The following is a 23,914-nucleotide window of genomic DNA, read 5'->3' as shown; positions in this document are numbered from 1 at the left end:
GGTGCAGTGGCACACACCTATAATATCTGTGACTCAGTGAGGAGGATTGCAAGTTGGAGGTCAGCCTGGGCAACTAAGCAAGACCCTAACTCAGAAAATGAAAAAAAGGATGGGGATGCAGTTTTGTGGTAGAGTGCCTCTGGTTTCTATCCCCAATAACAATAAATAAACAATTAAAAATTTTAAAAATCCACTATTGTGATTCCTGCTGAAGTGGAGAGCTGGTGCTGTGAAGATCAGCAGCCAAGACTTTCTCTGAGTCTGGGATCAAAATGAGCAACAAATCTCCTAGTACTGACTACTATCTTTCCAAAAATAATTGTTTTCCTGAATATGACAGCACTCGTGATCATTGCAGGAAAAAAAACAAAGATAAAAATCACCTATAGGACTAGGGCTGTAACTCAGTGGCAGGGCACTTGCTTAACACGTGTGAGGCACTGGGTTCAAACCTTAGCATAAAAATAAACAAATAAAATAAAGGCATGCTGCCCATCTACATCTACAAAAAAATAAAAGAAAAGAAAAATCATCTGTAATTATACCATCCAGAAATTACCCCTGATAATTTCTAATTCATTTTACTCTGTGCATCAAAGTAAGTATAACATACATTTAAAATTGCTATATTATAGGCGTGTATTCCAGATTTTTCACACAACATGTGAAGAGGAGTTTCTCTTGACATTAAATATAGTTAAATGTTAATTTCTGCATGATTGTTCTGATGTGAAGTATCATAATTTATGGAACTTTTTTCTAAATGTTGAAACTTTAGGATCTCTTTTTTCTGTTTTAAAAAACTGTTATCAATGATGCTGATGGGAATATCAGAATAGATTCTTAGATTGGGATTATGGGTTCGAGGGAATGAAGGAAAGGAGCTCTTGCTTCTGAATTCACATTCAGGAAACTGTTGATTGCTGAGTAGTTTCACCAGCTTCCCACTCAGCTATTCTAATATAAGGTGTTCAGCAATGGTGCAGTTCCCTGACCTTTTTTCCCCAGAGAAAACAGTCACCTCAGAGTGCATGTCAGTCAGTGTTTGGTACGGAGGAGAGATGGGCACTGGGCATCTAGGAAGACTCACTGACAGTCACGACTCATTCCAGTCCAAGCAGGAAGTTCACCTCCTTCCTAATGTCTGGACCTAGGACAAGAGATTCATGCAGCTGACTCAGGTACAACAGCGGGGTTTCAAACCAGTCTTAGAGCTGCGCGCTTAGAAGGGGCACACTGTGTTATCCAATGGCTCAGTCCAACTCTGGGTTTTCTGGGAGCAAGATCTCCTTATGGAAACACTCCAGACTGCCAGGCACGGTGGCGCACGCCTGTAATCCCAGTGGCTCAGGAAGCTGAGACAGGAGGATCGTGAGTTCAAAGCCAGTCTCAGCAATGGCAAGAGACCTGAGGTAGAGAGAAAGCAGACCAATCCCAGTATCTTTTGTATTGCCATTTTGTGCTCTTGACTGCAGTTCTAGGCCCAGTATTAGAGTTCTAGGCTGGGTCCAGATACCCACTCCACCCACCACCTCCATAAGGAGTCCCAGGTGATATTGTCCTTGCCCCTTAACTCTCTCATCCATTCTTTCCAGCAGGACACAGACTTCTCCTAAATTGAATCCAATACCCCCAAAACACCCTTATATGGGTGTGCCTCATCCATGAGCCATGGAGGGCAAACCTCAGAAAAGAATCCAATAATCTGGATTATTAGATTAATCCAATAACCTCTTCAGTCCTTTTTCAATCCCCATCAGGGGTCAAAGAATCTGTCCCCTAAGATCCAAGGCAGGGGCTTCTCCTGCCATTATTCTTTCCTGTGGCTATGGGGGTGGGTAAGGAAGGGAAATGCCCTTCACCACTCACTAGGGGACAGACAGTTCAAGAGGAGACCTTGAAGAGCCCATTGGCTGAGCCTGGTAGGGAGGCAGCACCTCTCAGTCTCCATCCCCGGCTTTGGTCCCCACCCCGATCCATGTCGGCCCTTTGAGGTGCTTTTAGTGGAAATCAGCTCCAACCTCCAGTGAAGTCTGGCAGCTTCCCTCTTCCCTCAGCTCCTCTTACTACCCTTTCATCATCTCTTCCACTGGGACTCAGGACATCCCTCCCCAGGCACCATCTGCTCCCCCAGCACTCACCTCTGTCACCCATCCCACTTCTGCTCTACCTGAACATCACCTTCCCCTTCCCCTCTTTCTCCTCTTTAAACCCTGACTCCAATTTCCCTCAAAGCCCCTTTCTTTTGTGCCCTGAGACTGAGAGAGAGAGAGAGAGAGAGAGAGAGAGAGAATCCCTGACAGGATTGATGGTCAGCCCCATGCTCTGTCCTTCCTTGCTCCCTCCCCTAGCCAGTCACAGACTCCCTCCCAAGGCAGGAGGCAGAGGCTGGGTGAAAGCAGTTGCTCTCAGAATCCCTTTACCAGGCCTCTGTGGGGTAGGCCAGGCTGTGCCTTTGTCCCCCATTTCTCCAGGAGAGAGTGGGCACCTGGAGTGCCAGGATCCCACCTCCATCCGCATGAATGCCATGGAAAGTCCCGAAGGGCAGGAGATGCAGAAGCTGGGGAACAGAGCTTGGGACAACCCTGCTTACAGTGGTTCCCCTTCTCCACATGGGACGCTGAGGATCTGCACCATCTCCAGTGTGGGGCTCCCACGGGCACAACCCAAGAAGCCTGAAGATGGACCCCAGGAGAAGACACAAGGGACCCTGGTGTCCAGCTGCTGCCTCCATATCTGTCACAGCATCAGAGGTACTGGGTGTGGGGAGGGCTTCTCTGGGGTATTGGAGCCAGAAATTTTGAGGAGTGAAAAGGTACTGAAGAAGAGGTGAATTCTCAGTGTCCCTTTGTAACTTGCCTGTGTTGGAGCCTGGCCCCAGGACACACAGGCCAGTCTTATGGTCTGCCAGGGGGGCACCTGGCACAGTCATTCCTCTGGGGGCCCATTGGGGTGCATGGGAATCAGGTTGAGGGAGGACACAGCTGGGATGAGGCCCTAGACCTCCCCACCTGGAACAGGTGCCTAACTTTCATGACTTGGCTCTCTGCAACTCTGAGCCCTCACCCATCTGCTTCAGGGAGATTGGAACAGGGCTGGCCTGGTGTGGGAAGAGGAACCAATTCTGTCAGGGGACAAGGGATGGGTAAGGAGATGGGGTGAAGTCCAAGGACAGGTGGGAGGGGTACTGGGGGGAAACATGTTGGCATCCCTCCAATACTCTTAGGACTCTGGGGAACAACCCTGACTGAGAACACAGTGGAGAACCGAGAACTGTATGTCAAGACCACCCTTCGAGAGCTTCTGGTGTACACGGTGTTCCTGCTGGACATCTGTCTGTGTAAGTAGCATCTGCCTCCGTGGACGTCTCAGTGGGCGGTATGTGCAACATCTGCATGCACATGTGTGTGGGTGATGCCTGTAGGGCCGTGTCCACCTGTGTGAGCAGACTGCACCCTGGGAGCTATGTATATCAACATTCAGCTCCTGTTTACTGCCTTTTCAGCCTAAGGCATTTCTTTGACAAAGAACTTGTCACTGCAATCAGTGAAAGAAGGTGGGTTCATGAAAGTGGTTTTGTACAGAATAACAAGGGGAACCCAGGTTTTAAGTGCAAATTCCTGACACTGACTCAGCAGCCACTGTTTTCTGCTGGAAGGTGGAAGTTTTTTACCTTTCTGGAAAGAATGGAAGATCACTCCTTTCTGTTTGTGGTTTTCATGTGGTTAGTTACTGTGCTACATTTGGTCCATGACTCTTTAGGGGCAGGAAGAAGACAATTGTGGAGCCTTCGAGCTCAGATCCCTGAGAAGAGAGTGAGGATGGAGGGTGTGGTGGAGTCCCAGGGGAGAGCCTGTCACCCACAGGCAGCTGGGGCAGCTTCTATGAAGCTCTAGCTGTGCACCCAAGCTGGGGAGGTTTGGTGTCTAAGCTCAGAGAAGCAAGTGGAAAGATCACAGGGAAGCCTATGACAGATAAACTCAAAGGACTGTAGGTGATAATGAAGTTGAGCCATGCAGAGGCTCCTAGGCTGTACAGATGAGGGCAAAACCTTTATATTCAGTTCCTTCCTTCCTTTAAGAGGGGTTTTACCTGCTTGCTGGTGATGCCTATATAGTTGTATGTGTGTGTTGTGTGTGTGTGTGTGTGTGTGTGTGTGTGTGTGGTGACTGACGCTCAACCCAGCTGTGGTGCCTCCTTACTTACTCATCCTCAGCAGGCTCTGTGATTTGAGGGTGCACAAATCCTTGGAAAGTGAGATGTAAAGTTCTCATAACAGAGGTGTTGATAGGAAATGTCATCATCTCTGTGAATCATCCCCACTGTGTGGGACCCCTGGGGGCTGGACAGATGTACTTGCTTCTGCTGTGTGCTGTGGGGACTCACTGTGCTGGGCAGAGGGGTCTGCTCTGGGGGCTTTCCTCCTATACACAGCACAGTGCAGAGGAGACTGTGTAGGGACAGTGGTCAGACCAGGATTCACATTGTGGGGCCATTGGATTCCTTTCAGAACATGACTGTCAGAGACTCATTTGTTGATGTACTGATTTTCCATTCTAACCATCTGCTAGGAATGAGGGTCCTCTCCTTCCTCACATCCCATGACTGCAGCTGAAATACACAAACAGCCTTTTTCTGCAGATGATCAAGACATCTAGGTGGAAGCTAGAGTCCTGAAGCCCAGAAGTCCCATCATCCTATGGTCTCCTCTTCCTAAAAGCTCAATGCACTTGTGAGTGCCAGATGGTCTGTGACTTGCCAAAGTTTAAATCAAAGACTCAGTCTAATAACTATAGAATCTTCGAATGAGGGTATAGAATAAGCAGAGAACTCTTTCCCTATTACCCCTCCTGCGTGGCTTTGCTGATGTCCAAGCGGGCACAGCCTGGGGAGTGTCCATGGGGATTTCACAGTCTCACAGGGAACCCACTTTGCTGTGGGCAGCTCTCTTTCTTTCCATTTATGGAGCTCCTTCTGCTGTGCCAGACATTGAACTGAGGGACAGAGATGACTGATACTTGCGCCTTTACCCAGAGGGCTTCACCTTCTCCTTTTTAGGATTTTCTTCAATCGAGCCATCTACTTTCCATTTATTTTCTGATGGAATAGCCTTTCAACCGTTGGAATGAACATAGTGACCATATTTCTCCTTAGTCATCTGTTCCCCAGCTTAAATAATGTCTATTTTCTCAAGAAAGCAGTCATCATAACATGGTGTTCAGGGTGGTATTATGTGGAGATTGAAGGTGTAGGCTCTGAATCTGCACAGATTTGGCTTCAAACACCACACTCTGCCATTTACCATTTGAGAAAACTTGAGCAAGTTGTCTAATTTCTTTGATTGTCAATTTCCTCACCAGTAATTACTTGATCCAATATGATTGTGTGAGTATTATGTGGGCTACTCTCCCTGAAGGCTGAGACTCAGTGCCTGACATATATTAAAACCCATTTCAGAGTGTTCACCATGCTGGTTTTCCTGTCTCCAGACTTGATCAATTTGATGCCCATTATTGGACAAAATACTCCTTGGGCAATCTGACAGCTAAAACCTGGGATGCTATTACTTCTGGTGGATCAAAAAGTGAACATTCAAAGAAGTGAACATTCAAGCTGAGAATTGAGAAAGAGGATTTAGCCTCTTGAAAGGAAAATGAAGAGATAAGAAGTTTCTAGGAAGAGAGGTTGGCATGTGCCCAGCAGGGATAGAGGGCACAGTTTAGTGAAGGTGCATCATTGTGGCTGGAGCAGAGATGGGGAGGAGCAGAGAGGTGAAGAGATCAAGGCTGCTGTGTAAGCAAGGAAGGCCAGCAAGGGCCTGTTTGGGCATGTCATGGAAGGGACACTGAAGGGGCCACTGAAGGAGCCACTGAAGGGTTCAAAGCATAGGAGTGACATGATACATTTGAGTTCTCCTAATTCTGGAGGGAGAAGAAAGTCCTGGGCACAGAGGTGTCTCTGGGAAATTTGAGCAGGAAAGGTGATGGTCCTGTGCTGAGCACATCGGCCGGTATATTTTATTTAACCCTCACACCATTCTTACCAGGGTCACTGAGTCAGTTTAGTTGATTTAGCGTGCTGGTTAAGCACTGGAGCTCTTAGTCAGACTGTCTGGGTTCAAGGCCTGGCACTTTCGAGTGTGATCTGAGCAAGTTTGCTAATTTCTCTTAGCCTTGGGTAGTGATCACGTCCACCTGATAAGATGGCTGTGATGGTGGAATGAAATAGCCCCCCAATATTGTGCTAAGAATTTAGCATGTCTGTCTGTCTCTCTGGCACATGGTAAGTGAGGTCTACTGTGCAGACTATAAATCTGTACTGCAGCATCATGAACCCAGGGAGCAATGGAGGTTAAAGGAAGGAGAAATAACCTGATACCTTTAAATCTCTGAAAACCTTCAGCTTCTCTGGAGTTGGGATCTTAGTACTCCTTGAAGTCATTTCATTCATTATATGACCTGAAGATGTGCCATTGAACTGCCTTTGACCTTGAGAATTAAAGTCTTCACCCTCAAAATACCAGACTCCTCAAGAATGCTGTGAAACTTGGAAAACTTCATATTCTGAGGGTTCTTCCAACAAATAGTAAAATAATATTCATGCTAATTCCATCCTTTCCCTGACTCTTCCTTCTTTCAGGTAAATTTTTGGGCATTATGGACCTTGATTATGGTCTCAATAAGTCTATTTTCGCACTCTCCAATATGCTGGCCTCAACATCCTAGCGTCTGCGCCCTGTTCTGTTAGCCTCCCTGAACTCTGCCATCTGCAATTAGGTGATACATTCTCAATGGGGATCAAAGTTACTTAGTTGTATTATGTCACACACCTTCATTTAGAAATCCATCTTAAATATGTTCTCATGTTTCTGAGTATTTTATAAATTTTCATTTTAATGATTATAGTTATACTGCAATTAAATAAAACATTTACATTATTATTTCAATATCTGCCTTTTATGGGTATACACACACACATACATACATACACACACACAATTCTTTTTTTCACTTTTGTTGATTGTTTCCTTGGGAACTTCCAAAGAGTCATAATATTAGACCAATAGATAGGATTGTTTCCTTGGTACTAGAGACAAAATGCTATCATTTTGTCTCTATGCCACTACTGCTATAAGATCACATCAATTTCATCTTAACCTCATGAAAATTGGATTCTCTCATTCTTACCTTTTAGTATTAAATAGGTATAAAATGGTACAATTGCCTTAATTTTCTTGGGTTTGATTACTAATGAGGGTGGATAGTTTCTTTATGTTTTAGAGTATAACACTTATTTTGTGTAAATTGCATAAGACACTCTTTAAGAAGGAAAAGGAGAAGGGAGGGATCATGGAGAAGCTGGACCTCCAGACCCTGGGTAGGGAACCAAGCACCAGGGCTCTGATTTCCAGCACCTGGTTCCTGGGAGCTAAAAGAAAAAAACAACACATTTGCACATCACCTGGGCAGCAATCTGGCCTGGGATGGGCCCTAGGAGCCTAGCTCAGACAGCTGTACTGACCACATCTCTCCCCACTATGCTTTATCCCAGGAACTTAGTGGCTATTCGGAGACTGTTCTGGCTGAACAGAGCTATCTTTTTTATGCAGGCAATGTGGGGGAACCATCAATCTTCTCACCATAACAATATCAGCTGTGCAGCCCTTGAAGCCTCACAAAGAGCTTTCACACCTAGGATCTCATTGCACCCTGACAGCAATCCTGTAAGGGATAGATGTTATTATTTCTATTCTGAAGATAAGGAAAATGACATTACAAATACAGTTCCTGAGTGGTGGAGTCCATCCTGTCCCAGGTATTGTTCAGCAGGGAAAGTGCTAGAGAATGAAGGATCTTCCTGCCTGTCTCTCCTGCCTGCCCCAACACCACCACCATGATATGTAAGGGTTTCCAGCCCTTTCTTTGTCTTTTCTGAAAGAAGAATGGCTATGACCTTTTGCTGAGGAAGGAGACACTGAAGGTCTTTGTGTAGAAACAATGGCTGCTTGTTTTAGGAGACATGTTGTTATCTCAAAGGTACACCTGGGACTGGCCCTGTGTAAGAGATGCTCTGAGCCAGAACAAGACTGGGTCTGATTACCATGGAGTGGGGAAGAGGGCAGAAACCTTTGGCCTTTGATGACTCATGTCTGCCCAACAACTAATGTTGACTAGATACTTTTTACCCATTGCTGGCTGTGAAGAAAAGCCTACCTTGATTAGCTCTGCTTCCTTTCAGTGGGTTTCAAGGTTCTATCCATAGTTTGGTAGAATCATTCATTATTTGGAGAGGATGAAGTGATCTTGGAGATTGGAATATAATTGTCTTTCTTCCCCCATTATCCCCCCACTTCAAATCTAGGGATTGCATATACTAGGCAAGTGCTGTACCACTGAGCTACATCCCTAGCCCTTTTTTTTGGGGGGGGGGGATGAATTTTTATTTGGGCTTCTCACAGTGGTTAGAGCCACTCTGTCTTCAGAACAATCACAACACAGGAAATGCGTCACTGAGACTGCCCAGAAAAATCTAACCAGCTGAATCTTATTGCTTAAAATACACATATTCACAATAACTGACAAATGGTGATGTGCCTCACACAGGAATGTGTTAGCATTTGCAAATCTTCCGACTGTAGCATCAAACCCTCCACCAATCCTTTCCTTCTCATTCATCTGGAAAACCAGACTCAACCTAGTCTCTCTGACCCCCGACTATTCCTTCAGTTCCCTGTCTCCTCTGAGCAGGAAGCCTCCAGCAGCCGTGGCCAACTTCGGCTTACTAGTTAAGCCCAGCTTGGCCACTGTGCTTCTTCTCAGGCCTTCAGGGTAAGATGCTTCAGTGAAGCCAACAGTCAATACTCAGACCAGCTCCCCGCTGGGGAAAGAAACCTAGAGGGTCAGATTCATCCATTTGATCAGTTAAATGAAGAAGGATTCCTTTTGGTAAAACTTGTTCTCCTTGGAGACACTTCAGTGAGTTGTCTGTGATTTCGAAAGGAAGGTGGAAGGTAGGCATCTGAGGACTGCTGTGCTGTGGCACCCCTCTGGCCACACACCAGTCCGCCTGTGTCCACTGAATTCAGCAAAGGAAGGACTGTGCTGTGGCACGGTGAGTCTGCCAAAGCCTCCTGGCAATTCTGGGCAGGCTGATGTCTGGGCCACAGCAAGACCAAGCTTGTCACTGAAGAGCCAATCAAGCTTCTGTCTGAATTCCACTTTTGCCTTCTGTCCCAAGTGGTTGTGGACACCCTCTGGGGGCTGAGATCGAAGGCAATGAGTAGCGGAGGGAGGCAGACAGGTTCAGAGCACGCTTCCATTAACAGGGACAGAACACAGGCCTCTGAGCGTCCACGGAGCAATGTGCAAATTGCAGTGATGAGCAGAGTGGAACCTCTACCTTGAGCGCAGTATCTCAGGCAAACACAGGGGGGCGCCGTCGACAATGCTGCCAAATACACTCGAGTACACAGACGTTTGTTTGGTAAACAGTAAATGCATAAAATAAATTACCTTGAGAGGGCCATGTTTGCTTCAGACGTGTGGTTAACGTGAGCAGGATGGCTGCCATTCAAAGTATCTTCACAGGAACAGAGGATGTGGGGCTCACACACAAGAGACACCTGTAATCCCAGCAGCTCAGGAGGCCAAAGCAGGAGGATTGCAAATTCAAAGCCAGCCTTAGCAACTAAGCAAGGCCCTAAGCAACTTTGCAAGACCCTGCCTCAAAACAAAAAAAATAAAAATTAAAAAGGGCTGGGGATATGGCTCAGGAGTAAAGTGCCCCTGGGTTCAGTCCCTAGTGGGATTGAATTAATAATAAGAAGAAAAATAAGAAGTTGTTATTAAACACCAGGCACTATGCAAAATGAACAAAGCACAGTCCTTATCCCTGAGGAGCACATAACAGGATTACTGGTAGGTATTGAGCATCTGCTGTTTTCCGTGCAATTTAAAGACATCATCTTTAACTTCACAACTTGTAAGAAAGGTACTATATTCCTTTCCTTATAGCTGAGAAAGCTGAAACTCAGAGGCTAAGTCTATATTGTAAGTGGCAGAGCTGGGATTTGAACCTAGGTTCTGTCTGGCTTGAAATTTATACTCATTTGATGACACCAAGTTTATTTGGGGCCATCTTCCTCAATAGAACTTTTTGAGGATAGAAATCATGATACATAGCAAGGTATTTTGTACAATTGTAGATTTTTGAACAATGTCTGTTTAATATATATAAGAAGTCTGTAATAATTCACATTCATAAACTGATAATTTTGTCTATTAAATATCAAAATGTGGAGTATTTGAAATAGTTTGAGCTTCACAAAATAGTGATGGAAAGCATCTCTCATTTATGTTCACTCCCACTTACATATAATTACTGTTTGAGCGTAAATTACAGACATAATGCTTCATTATTCCTAAATACCTTAAGGTGTACCTTTGCACAAAGTACAAAATTTTCAGAAATAAGAATTAACAAGGAAGAGAGGGTATTTAGATAGAAAGAAGGTGTTAAATAAGTACTAAACCAAGTTTAGACCCTCACTTTAAAGGGTTTTAAGTTTCCTTCTTGATCTTACCAATTCAATGTATTTTAATCAGAGTTACAAAGAAGTATGAATACTGAATTTCCATGTGTCAAGAAGCATTTGACCAGGTAAATTTATCTTAGAAGGCCATTTATCTTAGAAGCCATAATCTTTACTGTCTTGAGTAATGATTGTAGATATTATGCCTCCATAAATTATTGATAGCCCTCCAGAGCAATATTAATTCTGGACATTTAACTTGGAATCAGAGATGAAAAAAGGCTATCACAATGAATACCATCTATTGGTCATTCATGAGGTTTAATCAGCCTATGTCATTAGGAAAAGTTCAGTTCGGTTCATAATTGCTATGTGATCTCTCAGCAGACAGAAGTTAAGTTTCCTGCGGGAATCCACTTTTCATATCCAGAAAACACCATTTTCCAGATACTAAGGCCAGATGTGAGTTAGAGAGAAGTGAAGGTGGTATGTCTGAACTTTGTTAACAGAGTAGAGTGGGGAAATGTGAAATAGTGCTTTCTTCTTTGTTGATTCCCTGGACCCCAGCCTGCAAGAAGTATGATGTTAAGTACCAAATCAGGGTTCATTCGTTGCCCCCCCCCCCCCGCATTTCCTCCAAGATTATAGACAAACTCCTATCTACCCCAGTTGTTCCCTTTCTGGGATGGTGACATAAAATATGGCCCAAGATCTGATAAAGAAAATTCTTGAAGGGAATTGCTCACAAGAGGCTGATAAATACTATATTAAACATTTTCATGTTTTATATATATATAAACAAAGTTCAGACATACCACCTTCACTTCTCTCTAATTCACATCTGGCCTTAGTATCTGAAAAATGGTGTTTTCTGGACATGAAAAGTGGATTCCCGCAGGAAACTTCTGTCTGCTGAGAGATCACACAGCAATTATGAACTGAACTGAACTTTTCCTAATGACATAGGCTGATTACACCTCGTGAATGACCAATAGATGGTATTCATTGTGATAGCCTTTTTTCATCTCTGATTCATATATATATATATATATATATATATATATATATATATATATTTCCTACTCTTTACCCAGATATGAGTATTTTACACACACACATACACACACACACACACACACACACACCACTACTTTTAAGAGTAAATTGCAGCCGGACATACTTGTGCATGCTTGTAATCCCAGTGGCTCGAGAGGCTGAGACAGGAGGATCATGAGTTCAAAGCCAGAGCAAAAGTGAGGCACTAAGCAACTCAGTGAGACCCTGTCTCTAAATAAAATACAAAATAGGGCTGGTATGTGATTCAGTGGTTAAATGCCTCTGAATTTAATCCCCGGTACCTACCACCATCAAAAAGAGTAAACTGCAGCTAAAATGTCCCATTATTCTTAAATACCTTAAAGTATATTTTTAAAACCGAGAATATTCGGGCTGGGATTATGGCTCAGTGGCAGAGTGCTTGCCTCTCTCATGTGAGGCACTGGGTTCAATCCTCAGCATCACATACAAATGAATAAACAAAATAAAGATATTGTGTCCATGTATAACTAAAAAATACTTTTAAAAAACTGAGACTATCCTCTTATCAAAAACAGGAAATTATCATTGATCCATCATTGTTATCTAATGAATAGAATTTATTGCAATTTCACTAATTAATAGCTATTAAAGCAAAAGAAAAAATTATAGTCCAAGATCCATTACAGGATCTCATATTACATTTAATTTTTATTTTTGTTTATCCCCTTTTAAGGTTGAAAAGTCCTTACTCTTTCTATGTCTTTCATGACCTGGCCCTCAAATTTTGAGTAACAAAATAAACAATAATAACAAATTACAACCCATAGTAAGGGGAAGCCAAGAATCCATGAGTTCAAACTGATACACATAAATGAATAAGGAGCAAGGGAAATTCTTTCTCAAAATAATACAACTAATTAATTCAGAAGGAATAATGGATTGAAAAAAATCACCATTTGGTAATCATATTAATAATAATCAAAGTTATCAATAGACTTTCATCTAGTAGGTAAGAGATTGGTGAGTAAGAAGATATCTACATGGTATCTCCACACAATGCATATTAACCATAAAATGAAAAATCATAATTTGCCACTGGAGAAACCTGGTAGACACTACCTTAAAAAGGAATCAAAGTTAACTTCCCCAGTAAGGAGACAAACAAATAGTACGTCCCTCCTGATGTGATGCTCTGAGAAGAACACAATATTACCAGTATGACACTCCTCCTTAAAATGTGTAAGTTAAATTTAATCATAAGGAAGTGCCAAACAAACCAAAATTGAGAGACAATCTATGAAATAAGTGATATATTCTCTTCAAATCCTCTCTTTTAACCAGGAATCCTGGGGAGGGTCCCTTGAGAGATCCACTTTAGGCACATGGGACTGGGTGTGTGCTTATGAGCAGTTGAGGGAGATCCAGGTCTTTTTAATCTGGGATGCTCTGAGTCCCTCTCTCAGGAGACAAATGTGCCCATCAGGATGCACTAGCCATGCCTGCTGCTCCCATGATTGCAGAGTCACTGACTCAAGAAGCCAGGAGACCACATCTGTATTGTAAATTTAAGAAAAAAAAAGTGTTGTATTGTAAAGTGTTTGGCCAGAGTTTTGGAGTGATCTAGAATTTGGAGGCACTTCCAAAAGGCATAAAGAGAAGAAAAATAAAAGGAAGCACCGTCCAAAGCAGATGACAGAAATATCTTGCCTCTGGGGAGTAAATACTAGGAATTAAATTGAGTCAGGAGAGAAAAGTAAAATTCTAGAATGGCAATATCAAGAGAGAGTTACTGAGTGGAGTTCAGTCTCTCTGAGGTGAGTTGGGAGGAAAAGAGGAAGCCTTGTGGCCTTACCCTTCCCTAATGCATTCCCTAGTTTCCCCCAGAGCCACCATCAGCCTCCCCAGCTATCTCTAAGGGTAGGTAGGCAGCACCTCTGTTCCAAGGGCAGTGGGCTTTCCTGTCACCTCTGGGGAATGGAGATGGGAACTATGAGAATGACACATTCTCTGGGGTTGTTTTCTAGTGACCTATGGGATGACAAGCTCCAGTGCCTATTACTACACCAAAGTGATGTCTGAGCTCTTCCTACATACCCCGTCAAATACTGGAGTCTCCTTCCAGGACATCAGCAGCATGGCAGACTTCTGGGATGTGAGTATGAAATTGCCTCCTGTCTATCTTCTCCTTTTCAATGGCCTGAAATCACAGGCCAGAGCATGGGGATGCCAGACACCAGGCAATGGACCATATGCTCAAAGATAAGGTCAATCAGGAATCAGGCTGAGTCATGAGTTAGCCTGGAGTTGAGGTAGAGGTGGGGGAGGGATCTGGATGTTGATAAGAGAACGAATCAGAGGTTAGACCAGAATTGGGAATAAGAGGGTGGGCTGAACCTCAAAATGCATTTTACACATAGAGTCAGTTCAGGATCTGGTCAAGGTCCCTGGGTCAGTTGGTCAGTTGAGGGCTCAAACAAAAGACACTGGAGACAAACTGGTGACCAGAGAGTCAGGATGAAGATCAGTAGTCAGGAGGAGGCTGGGTCAGCCCAACCCAACCTGTGGTCCAGTTTGCCCAGGGCCCACTCTTGGACAGTCTGTATTGGACCAAGTGGTACAACAACCAGAGCCTGGGCCACGGCTCGCACTCCTTCATCTACTATGAGAACCTGCTCCTGGGGGTCCCAAGGCTGCGGCAGCTGCGGGTCCGCAATGATTCCTGTGTGGTGCATGAGGACTTCCGTGACGACATTTTGAGCTGCTATGATGTCTACTCTCCAGACAAAGAAGAGCAACTCCCCTTTGGGCTCCTCAATGACACAGCGTGAGTGAGCCCCCAACCAAGGCCATAGGGCTGCCCCTCTGAACCTGACATCATCTCAAGGAGTGAGAACTACTTCTGCCAAGGCTTCAAGGGCCTTAGGGGTTTACACTTCAGGGGACTTGATGGGCATCTCCCTGAGTCCCAAGTGCAAACTGTGAGGACATTGGCGTGTGTCATTCAGGCATAGAGGAGACAGACTAGCAGATAGTCTGTAGCCTCTGAACCTCTTTCCACATACAGGTCACAATTACACTGACCCTTCTCTGCAGGCAGTCCCCACAGGGAAAGCATCTCTGTGCAGAAGTCCCTTGGGAGTGTGATGAAGGGGTGAAGTTGACACTGTCACACAAGTCGTGGCTGGAGAACCCAGCCCTTGAGACTCATGGGGGAGAAACAAGAGGTTTCAGATGGATGAGATGAGGGAAGTAGAAGAAGGGGATGGACAGGACAGAATGGGGAGGAAATAGGGGTCCAGCTTAGAAATTTGAGGTGGTAGAACGGGGAATCTGTGGGTCAAACAGCCATGAGAGCAGTAAGAATCTTTTCTGTATTTACAGTCAAGGTACCTCCCTTATGGAGCCTGCTCTGGTTTGGGCAAAAGTGGAACTTGTCTTTGTCATTGAAAAAATAGTGGAAAATGAGGAGATTTACATTTGAGTTTCCATTCTGTCACTATATAGCTACTTATCTTGGAAAACTCTGAATCTCAGTTTCCTCTTCTGTAAAATGTGGATAATACTTACTCCCTTCTCACTTCTTGTTGTTATTAGAATCAACCAAAATAATATGTGTGAAATACATATTGTATATAACATGTATATATATATCATGTTATATATACATGCATACACATATACATATGTACACACATAGTGTGTGCATAGATATATGATGTATATGGAAGTGTAAGGTCCAGGAAATCATAAAGCATTACCATCATCTTGGAGATGAGCTTTTGAGCTGGCTCAGACTCTCTTTGCTCAGATGGCTTTTTCTGTGGCAGGTGGACATACCACTCCCAGGAGGAGCTGGGGGGCTCCTCCCACTGGGGGAGGCTCACAAGCTACAGCGGAGGTGGCTACTACCTGGACCTTCCAGTGTCTCGACAGGCTAGTGCAGAGGCACTTCGGAACCTTCAAGAGGGGCTGTGGCTGGACAGGGGCACTAGGGTGGTCTTCATTGACTTCTCTGTCTACAATGCCAACATCAATCTTTTCTGTGTTCTGAGGTGGGCCCTTTTCCTGTTGTATCCTTCTATCCCTGGCTGCTGGTCCCTGTGTGCTATGCTTGAGATACTTCCCTAAATATAGGCCTTGGATAGATGTGGGAAGGAGGGAATATAGGAGGAATTCTCTCAGTCTATCCCCAGTCTCTGCTCCCCTACAGACTAGTGGTGGAGTTCCCAGCCACAGGAGGTGCCATTCCATCCTGGCAAATTCGCACAGTTAAGCTGATTCGCTATGTGAGCAACTGGGACTTCTTCATTGTTGGCTGTGAGATCATCTTCTGCATCTTCATCTTATACTATGTGGTGGAGGAGATCCTGGAGCTCCACATGCACCGGCTTCACTACCTCAGCAGCATCTGGAATGTACTGGACCTTGTGGTCATTTTGGTGAGGGACAAATGTTTGGGACATGGAACATACTGGGGAAGGAGGGGCATCCATCTTGGTGGGAGCTCCAAGTTCTTCCTTTTGAAGACTAAGCCCTCCTTCTGAGTTCGGGTCAAATCACTGTGCCACAGCTCCCTGGGTGAGAGGGTGAGGTTCCCCTGACTCAGCCCTTGGGGGACCCTATCTCCTACATGTCCTCTCCTCTCCTGTGGTCTAGGCCTCTGCTTTTTACACACTTGATATTCTTTCCTCTCCTGTTTTTTGCCCTTATGACCTGTCCCCCTGAAAGCCCTGCCTTTTCTTTTCTGTTCAAATATTCTGCTCCTTCATTTTCATCTATAAACTGATCAAGGTTTGAAAGTGGTGGGGGTGGGAGAAATATTTTTCTTGACTCTGGTTCCTTGTGGCCTTATACATTTGCCACTGGCCCTAAAGCCTTCTCTCGGGCTTTAGAACACTCAAACTGCTCTCAGTCACCCTCTCTGGCTTTATCTAAACCTGAGCTAGTGAACACCTCAGCAGGAGGGGTGTTTCTAGCCCACCTGTCTTACCTGCCCCATCTCTCTTGTGGGACCTCATCTTTAAACTTCCCTTGAGACTCCCTGACAACCCCTTGATCCCTGTGTGACAGCTTTCCATTATGGCCATGGGTTTCCACATATTCCGAACCCTAGAGGTGAATCGGCTGATGGGGAAGCTCCTGCAGCAGCCAAACACATATGCTGACTTTGAGTTCCTGGCCTTCTGGCAGACACAATACAACAACATGAATGCTGTCAATCTTTTCTTTGCTTGGATCAAGGTACCTGGGGCTCTCCTTTCCCAGACCTGTCTCAGGGCACTTACTCTCCCGTCCTTAATGCCTATCTCATTTGTTAATTTCTGTGGCCTCCATAGTTCCCCTGGGATGGGCTTTTTTTTTTTTTTAACATTTTTCACTTTTTCTTCACCACTGCATTTGTCATGGCTTTTGCAGATATTCAAGTACATCAGCTTCAACAAAACCATGACCCAGCTCTCATCCACACTAGCCCGTTGTGCCAAGGACATCCTGGGCTTCGCCGTCATGTTCTTCATTGTTTTCTTTGCTTATGCCCAGCTTGGCTACCTGATTTTTGGGACTCAAGTGGAAAACTTTAGCACTTTCATCAAGTGCATGTGTGTATCCCACTCTTCACCTTCTGCCCTTCACCTTCCAGCTCCTTGGGGAAAATGGGGGACACATGTGGGTATATCTGTCGTTAAGGTGTCTGGGTTAAAGTCTCAGGAAGCCCAGGAGAATGCCCAAGTAATTTACTAACCTGTTTTGTATCAGATTGGGTCAGAGGTGGAGTGATGGGTCTGTCTGAAGTTAGTTAAGTGGGATGGGATATGGATTGGGGCTAGAGTTTGTTTAGGCTCTGGGTGAAGCCCAGACTTGGTCTCTCAGTTTCACTCAGTTTCGGATAATTCTTGGGGACTTTGACTACAATACTATCAACAATGCCAACCGCATCCTGGGCCCTGCCTACTTTGTCACCTACGTCTTCTTCGTCTTCTTTGTGCTCTTGGTGAGGATCCCCTTGGGGGATATGGGTGGTAACATAGGGAGCATCCAGGGTGGAGTTTTGACCCCTTCTGTACCCTACTCAGGATTATGATGGGTTATTACTTTAATCAAGGACAGAGAGTGCATGTGTGCATGTGGTGGGGGACATTCCTTTGAACCTTCCCAGAGCTGGCTAATGTGGTCAGCATGTCCAACATAGTCAGGAGGTTTTCTTCCCTGAAGGAAAATCAAACTCCTACCCTCCAAGGATGGAAAGGGAGAGGGAAATGCCTCCTGAGAAGTAGCTGCCCCTAGAAGCTTCTATGCCTATTTTCCTAAGATGATCCTTCCTCTGGAGATCTTTTATTGCTTTTACTGATTTCTACTGTTATGATTTGGTGGTTGTTTTCTCTCCCTGCCAACTGGGAAATATCTGGGATCTGGATTTGATTTTTATTAACATGGCCAGCAAGTCAGTCTTTCTTTCTCTTTCTCTCTCTCTCTCTCTCTCTCTCTCTCTCTCTCTCTCTCTCTCTCTCTCTTCTCTTCTCTCTCTCTTTCTCCCCACTAGCTCTCTTCTTCCTCCTGTACTACTTCTTCTTCTCCCTCCTCCTTCCACCCTCCCCCTCCTCCTCCCTTCTTCCCTTCTTTTCCTCCCCTTCTCCTCCTTTTTCTTTCAGTTCTAGGGATAAAACCCAGGGCCTTGCACATGCTAGGCAAGTGGTCTGCCTCTGAACTGTGTCCTAAGCCCCAGAAGTTTCTTTGTTTGATCAATCACTAGGGATACAGACACCAATTGAGGAACAGATGGTAAAGAGAGCACAGTTCTACTCTCATCTTGAGAAGAAGTTCCTAGCTTCAACAAGTGGCATGTTGGGGTATCTGTGTCAGAAAGATTATGCAGCAACTGAGAATGAGAATGCCAGGTTGATGAGGGAGCAAGATCCATCCCTAACAGAAATGTGCTGAAAGGCTGGGCTCTCTGACCCTGAGAGGCAGGGTGGGCTACAAAGCTGAGGTTGGGACCATTGGGCCCTTTAGAACATGTGTCTGTGGCATGAGTTTAATGTTTTTAATGGGTCTGAGGGTGAGGACCCATGTCCCCACTTTATCCTCCAGAACATGTTCCTAGCTATCATCAATGACACATACTCAGAGGTCAAGGAGGAGTTGGCTGGACAGAAGGATGAGTTGCAACTTTCTGACCTCCTAAAACAGGTGACTATGCAGTCTCCTTGAGTTCCTCTCTGCATCTGCCTCTGTGAATGATCTATTTCTGGCTGTCATAGGAGCCTATGCTGCCCTTTTGACTTTTTCCTGAAAGCCTGACATATTTTGGGTGGAGGAGGAATCCAAGGATGATGAGATGTCTATGGGGACTTTTGCCTGTTTCCTTTCCCTTTCAGGGCTACAACAAGACCCTCCTACGGTTGCGTCTGAAGAAGAAACAGGTTTCAGATGTGCAGAAGTTTCTGCAGGGTGGAGAGCAGGAGATCCAGTTTGAGGATTTCACCAAAACCTTGAGGGAGTGAGCAACCAGACATTCAATCTTCTTTATTTTGGTCAATAAGTTCTTGATTATTAACTATACATCTTTTGTCTATAAGCTTTTGGTCTTGGTCTGTGCACCTCTGACCTTTGCTCATAGGTTTTTTTTATCCTGACCTTCAGAATTGTGTTCTTTTGGAGACTAAGGTATCTGGGCCATAGTCTATAACATTCTGGACCTTTCTGAACAACTCTTAGTTGTTCTTATAACAACATAATTCCTCATTATTGTTTAAATGCCTCATTCCACAAAACATTGAACAAACACATTGGGAATACCAGTTGTGGACCAGGCACTGAGTAAGGGACAACATAACTAAATGAGACAAAGCCTTTGTCTTGTAGGAGCTAATAGACACATAGGAAAATAAATCAAATCACAGAAGTGACATGAAAAGAGAGGGCACACGGAGAAAAGAGAGTTATCAATTCTATTTAGGCTTAAGTGTCGGCTTCCTGGAAGAGGTTATTTCTTAATAAAGTTTTGGAGGATGAATAGCTTGTGAGTGGACAAGAAGAGGAAGGCCTTCTGAGACATTAAGTCATATACACAGGCATAGGAATGTGAAACTAAGAATTCATAAAAGAGAAATAAGTAGCTGAGCATTGCTAAGGTTTCAAATAAAAGGTGGGTTATAGCAGGAGATGAGGTCAGAGAAAAGGGCAAGGGCCACTTTTGGAAAGGTTTTTTCTTTGAACATCAAATCTATCCACACACTAGAATGTCCAGGAGGGGTTTTTAAGCAGGGAAGGGGTATATTTAGACTTGCATTTTATTTTACTTATTTTTTTGAGACAGGGTCTCACTATGTTGCCTAGACTCCTATCAAACTTGTGGACTCAAGTAATCCTCCTACTTCAGCTTCACAAGTATCTGGGATTATAGGCATGAGCCACCATAGATAGCTATTAGACCTGTGTTTTAAAATGTTAGTGACTCTAGTTGTATAATGAAGGATGATGAATTTCAGGAGCACGAAGTAAAGGGAAGCTGGGCATAGGGAGTGGCAGATTGTTTAGAGGCAAAGAGATGTGGCAATAACCCCCATAGGAGATCATGAGGCCCTAAATCTAGTCATCAGGAGTCAGGGCAGGAAGAAGAAATAGATTCAAGCAATTTATTGGAGGTAAAATTGCTAGATTTGGGGGATTCTGGCTTTCCTGTGTGATCCTCTTCATTCCCAGAAAGCAAGACTCAGTCAAGACTCTCCTTTTTTTTGGGTGGTGGTGGTGGTGGTAGCGGTGCCGGGGATGGAAACCAGGGCCTCACAAATGCTAGGCAAGTGCTCTATCACTGAGCCACAACCCCAGCCTTAGAGATCAAGACTCTAACTAGAGGCTAATAAAAGGGTTAGGAATCCATAGTTGAGTGATCACATCCTCAACATGTCAGAAGTCATTTCATGATCCTGTTCTCCTCAGACTGGGGCATGCAGAGCATGAGATCACTGAGCTCACAGCTGCCTTCGCCAAGTTCGACCAGGATGGGAATCACATTCTGGATGAGAACGAGCAGGAACAAATGCGACAGGACCTGGAGGAGGAGAGAGTGAGCAGGGCTGGCTGGTGGGGAGTCAGTATAAGGATGTTGCTCCCCTTCCTCTCTCCCCAGCACGCCTGGATCACAAACCCAAACTGAAAATGTTCCCATAGATGAGTAGGAAAGAGCTCTCTAGAATAGTGATTCTCATACTGTTGCACATTATATATCCCAAGGAACCTTTAAAAATCCTTATACTCAGGCCACACATTCTAGACCAATTAGATCAGAAGCTGCGGGAGTGAGGCCCATACTTCAATACTTTCTAGAGCTTTCTAGGTGATTCCAATGCATAACCAAGGTTGAGAACAAGTACTGTAAAACAAAGACTTAGGAAAAATGGACCAGTTGTCCTGACAATTCCCTCTGAAAATCTGCTTCTTCCTTGGGATTTTCAGTTCCTCAGCTGTTCCTACTCAGCCTGCTCCATCCCTATACACTGTAGACTGAAAAAATCAAGGTCAGGTGATAGCAGCCCAGAGAGAAAGGATGAAAAATTTTGGTACTGTCTCTCCTCTCCCGAATGGAGTTGGATTCTAGTGAACACCTCATTTAAGACTTTGAAGAGTTCACATTTTGTTTCTTTGGGAAGTGATTCCCTCTCCAGAAGTTAATTCAGCACCATCCTGACCCTATTGTCTCCAGTCTGGGAGGAAAGGGGGATAGAAAGAACTGAAGCTCAGAGCTCATTAGAGCAGATAATAGAATACGAGCTGATGCCTTCCCAGAATCATCTTATCCCCTCTAACCTCTGACTTCCTGATCAGGTGGCCCTCAGTGCTGAGATTGAAAACCTGGGTCAGGCAATTGTGCACAGCCCAACAAGCAAGTTGGGCCCAGAGGCTGCCAGAGCAGAAGGCTGGGTTTGCAGAGAAGAATTCTACTTGTACGTGAATCCAGGAGCCCAGGGTAGCTGTGTCTGTAATATCCTATGTTGAGTTTCTTTCCACAACCTTCCAATTCCCTGTCCTAGTCCAGGGAGAACTTTTGCTCCCCTGTGATTCTCCCTACAAGGTTGGGCAACACCTTCCTTATTCCCATTCAAATACACATCATTCTGTTATTCCTGTCCCTGTAGATACCCATCTCTCCAATGATCTGCTCCCTTGGTCACTCTTCAGTCCTTCACAGGCTCACGAGGAGAGTTCTGCAGCTGGAGACTGTTCTGGAGGGAGTTGTGTCTCAGGTTGATTCTGTGGGCTCAAAGCTGAAGATGCTGGAGAGGAAGGGGTGGCTGACTCCCTCCCCAGCAGTGGTGAGTGGCCCTTCATCTGGGTCCTCTAAGTTCTCCAGAGATGAACTCTACTATCTTTCCCCACTCATTTAGGGGTGGGGAGACTTTTTGTGTATGTGTGTGTCTGTCTGTGACACTGGGGATTGAACCCAGGGGTGTTTTACTACAGAACTACATCCCCAGACTTTTTTAAAAATTTTATTTTGACAGGGTCTTGAATATTCAGTTTCCCAAACTGGTCTGAAATTTGTGATCCTTCTGCTTCAGTTTTCCCAAACACTGAGATTACAGACATGGGCCACCACACCCAGCCCCTCAGTGGTGGAAAAAGTATAACATTTTTGAAAGACCTATGTTTTCAGGGTCCTAGGGAAACATGTTCATAGTTGTCAGCATATCAGTGGAGGTGATGATGTAGGAAAGGTTTGCAAGTTGTTGCCCTGGCCTAAGGCCTGCCTTGGCCTCTAAGCAAGGTCTGTGTTTAAGTCTATTTGGCTTGTGGTAACAATCATAAACTGAGGGCTTGCAAACAACAGAAATATATTTCACACAATTTGGGAGGGCTTGCTTCTTGGTTCATAGATTGCTGTGCCCTCACATAGTAGAAGGAACAAGGGAAACTCTTTTTTTTTTTCTCAGTATCAGGGACTGAACTTAACCATAGAGCCATATCCCTAGTCCTTATTTGTTTTTAAATTTTGAGACAAGGCCTTGTTAAATTGCTTAGGACCTTGCTAAGTTGCTGAGGCTGGTTTTGATCTTGCAAATCTTCTGCCTTAACCTCCCAAGCCACTGGGATTACAGTTGTGCCCCACTGCACCCAGCTGGGAACTCTCTTTTATAAGGGCACTAATCCCCTTCATGAGGGTTCCACACTCATGACCTAATCACTTACCAAAGGTCTCACCTCCTAATACCATCACATTAGGGGCTAGCATTTCAATATATGATTTTGTGAAACAAAAACATTCAGTCTCTAGCAGTCTGGATTATCTGTAATCAGATCCAGAGAAAAGAAAGGTGGGAAACATACTATTCCTTAAGATAACTTATTTCTTTTTATTCCAACAGGAGGATCAAGCAATTTGGGAACACCTGCAGCTAGCCACAGCTGTGACTCCAGCCCCATAGGAAGTCCAGGAGAATGGAGGAAGAGTCCTAAAGCATCAGTAGCAGGCTCCTCTCTCTGTGTCTCCACAGAGGCTTCTTCTCTACATGCTCTCCACTTCTAGGGCAGTAGGTCCCACATGGCTGTTGCTGAGTCCCACCCTTTACCTGACTCTTCAGCCAATGTTACTGTGTGTAGCTGGGCATCATGTTTAGGTTTGTGATTCAGTGTTTCTGTGTGTAGCCACATAGCTCTGTGAAATGACATTTCCAACTGGGCTTCTTACTGCATGTGCACTTAGCTCTGCAATAGTAATAAAACCATGTCAATAACAAACAGGATAAAGGAAGGGAGGGTAAGGACTCTCCCTAAGCACCTAGGCAGACATGATTTGTGAAAAAGATAGAAGCTAAGAGAGTAGGTTGTGTCTAGCTGTACTTGCCAGTAAATCTTACTCTTATTTGTGCATCTAGATCTCTATTGCCAGCATCCATGGGTTTCTTGTAATCCCTTATAGAGTTTCCATGTAAAAGAGAAGGGGAAGCCTTAGAGGTGAGTAGACTCTGATGAGGTAAGATTCCAAAGTTGCAGAGTTGTTAGAGTGTTGCTCTGCCATAGCAAAGTCAACAAAGGCTTTTCCGGAGAATTCTGTCTCCTGGAGTTCCACTTAACACTGGGAATTGAGGGGGCTGTAATTCAGAAGATGAAATGGAGCCTGAAGGGAATTAGGCAAGAAAATGACCTCAGGATTCAGACATCTTTGGAATATGTGTTAGACTCTGATTCTATTTTTCCATAGGATAATGTGGGTTTCCCAGGTGACTATCAATAAAACTCTTTCAGAAAACCAGGTTTTGTATTTGGTTCTGGGACTATAGCAGTAAGAAAAGAGTTTGGAACTGCAAGCCATTATGTGCTTGGTCTGGAATAAGTTCATATTCTCTTGAA

At 44.5% G+C, this 23,914-nt stretch overlaps 1 protein-coding gene across 3 annotated transcripts; it reads left to right on the top strand.

The window, feature by feature from the left end:
* Nucleotides 1-1,009: 1,009 nt before the first annotated feature.
* Pkd2l1 (polycystin 2 like 1, transient receptor potential cation channel) lies at nt 1,010-23,211 on the top strand. 3 transcript variants are annotated; one of them, XM_015494652.2, is made up of 16 exons: nt 1,010-1,181; nt 2,475-2,753; nt 3,227-3,340; nt 13,594-13,721; nt 14,140-14,393; nt 15,397-15,621; nt 15,780-16,008; nt 16,640-16,810; nt 16,985-17,166; nt 17,438-17,558; nt 18,656-18,754; nt 18,943-19,064; nt 20,507-20,633; nt 21,392-21,510; nt 21,756-21,879; nt 22,930-23,211. In XM_015494652.2, the coding sequence occupies exons 2-16, from the start codon at nt 2,519-2,521 to the stop codon at nt 22,987-22,989; spliced, it is 2,310 nt and encodes a 769-aa protein (XP_015350138.1). In that variant the 5' UTR covers nt 1,010-1,181; nt 2,475-2,518; the 3' UTR covers nt 22,990-23,211. The 3 variants fall into 3 exon arrangements, with proteins under 3 accessions (XP_015350138.1, XP_048663097.1, XP_048663098.1); XM_048807140.1 differs by lacking the exon at nt 15,397-15,621; XM_048807141.1 differs by lacking the exons at nt 1,010-1,181; nt 2,475-2,753; nt 3,227-3,340 and adding an exon at nt 9,539-9,544 and having other exon boundaries at nt 13,650-13,721.
* The last annotated feature ends 703 nt before the right edge of the window (nt 23,212-23,914 follow it).

The sequence above is a fragment of the Marmota marmota genome, unplaced genomic scaffold (genome assembly GCF_001458135.2).
Source record: "Marmota marmota marmota unplaced genomic scaffold, marMar, whole genome shotgun sequence".
In the NCBI taxonomy this organism is placed as follows: domain Eukaryota; kingdom Metazoa; phylum Chordata; class Mammalia; order Rodentia; family Sciuridae; genus Marmota; species Marmota marmota.
The sequence above is the reverse complement of the archived record's forward strand: the minus strand, read 5'-3'. Positions and strand labels throughout refer to the sequence as shown.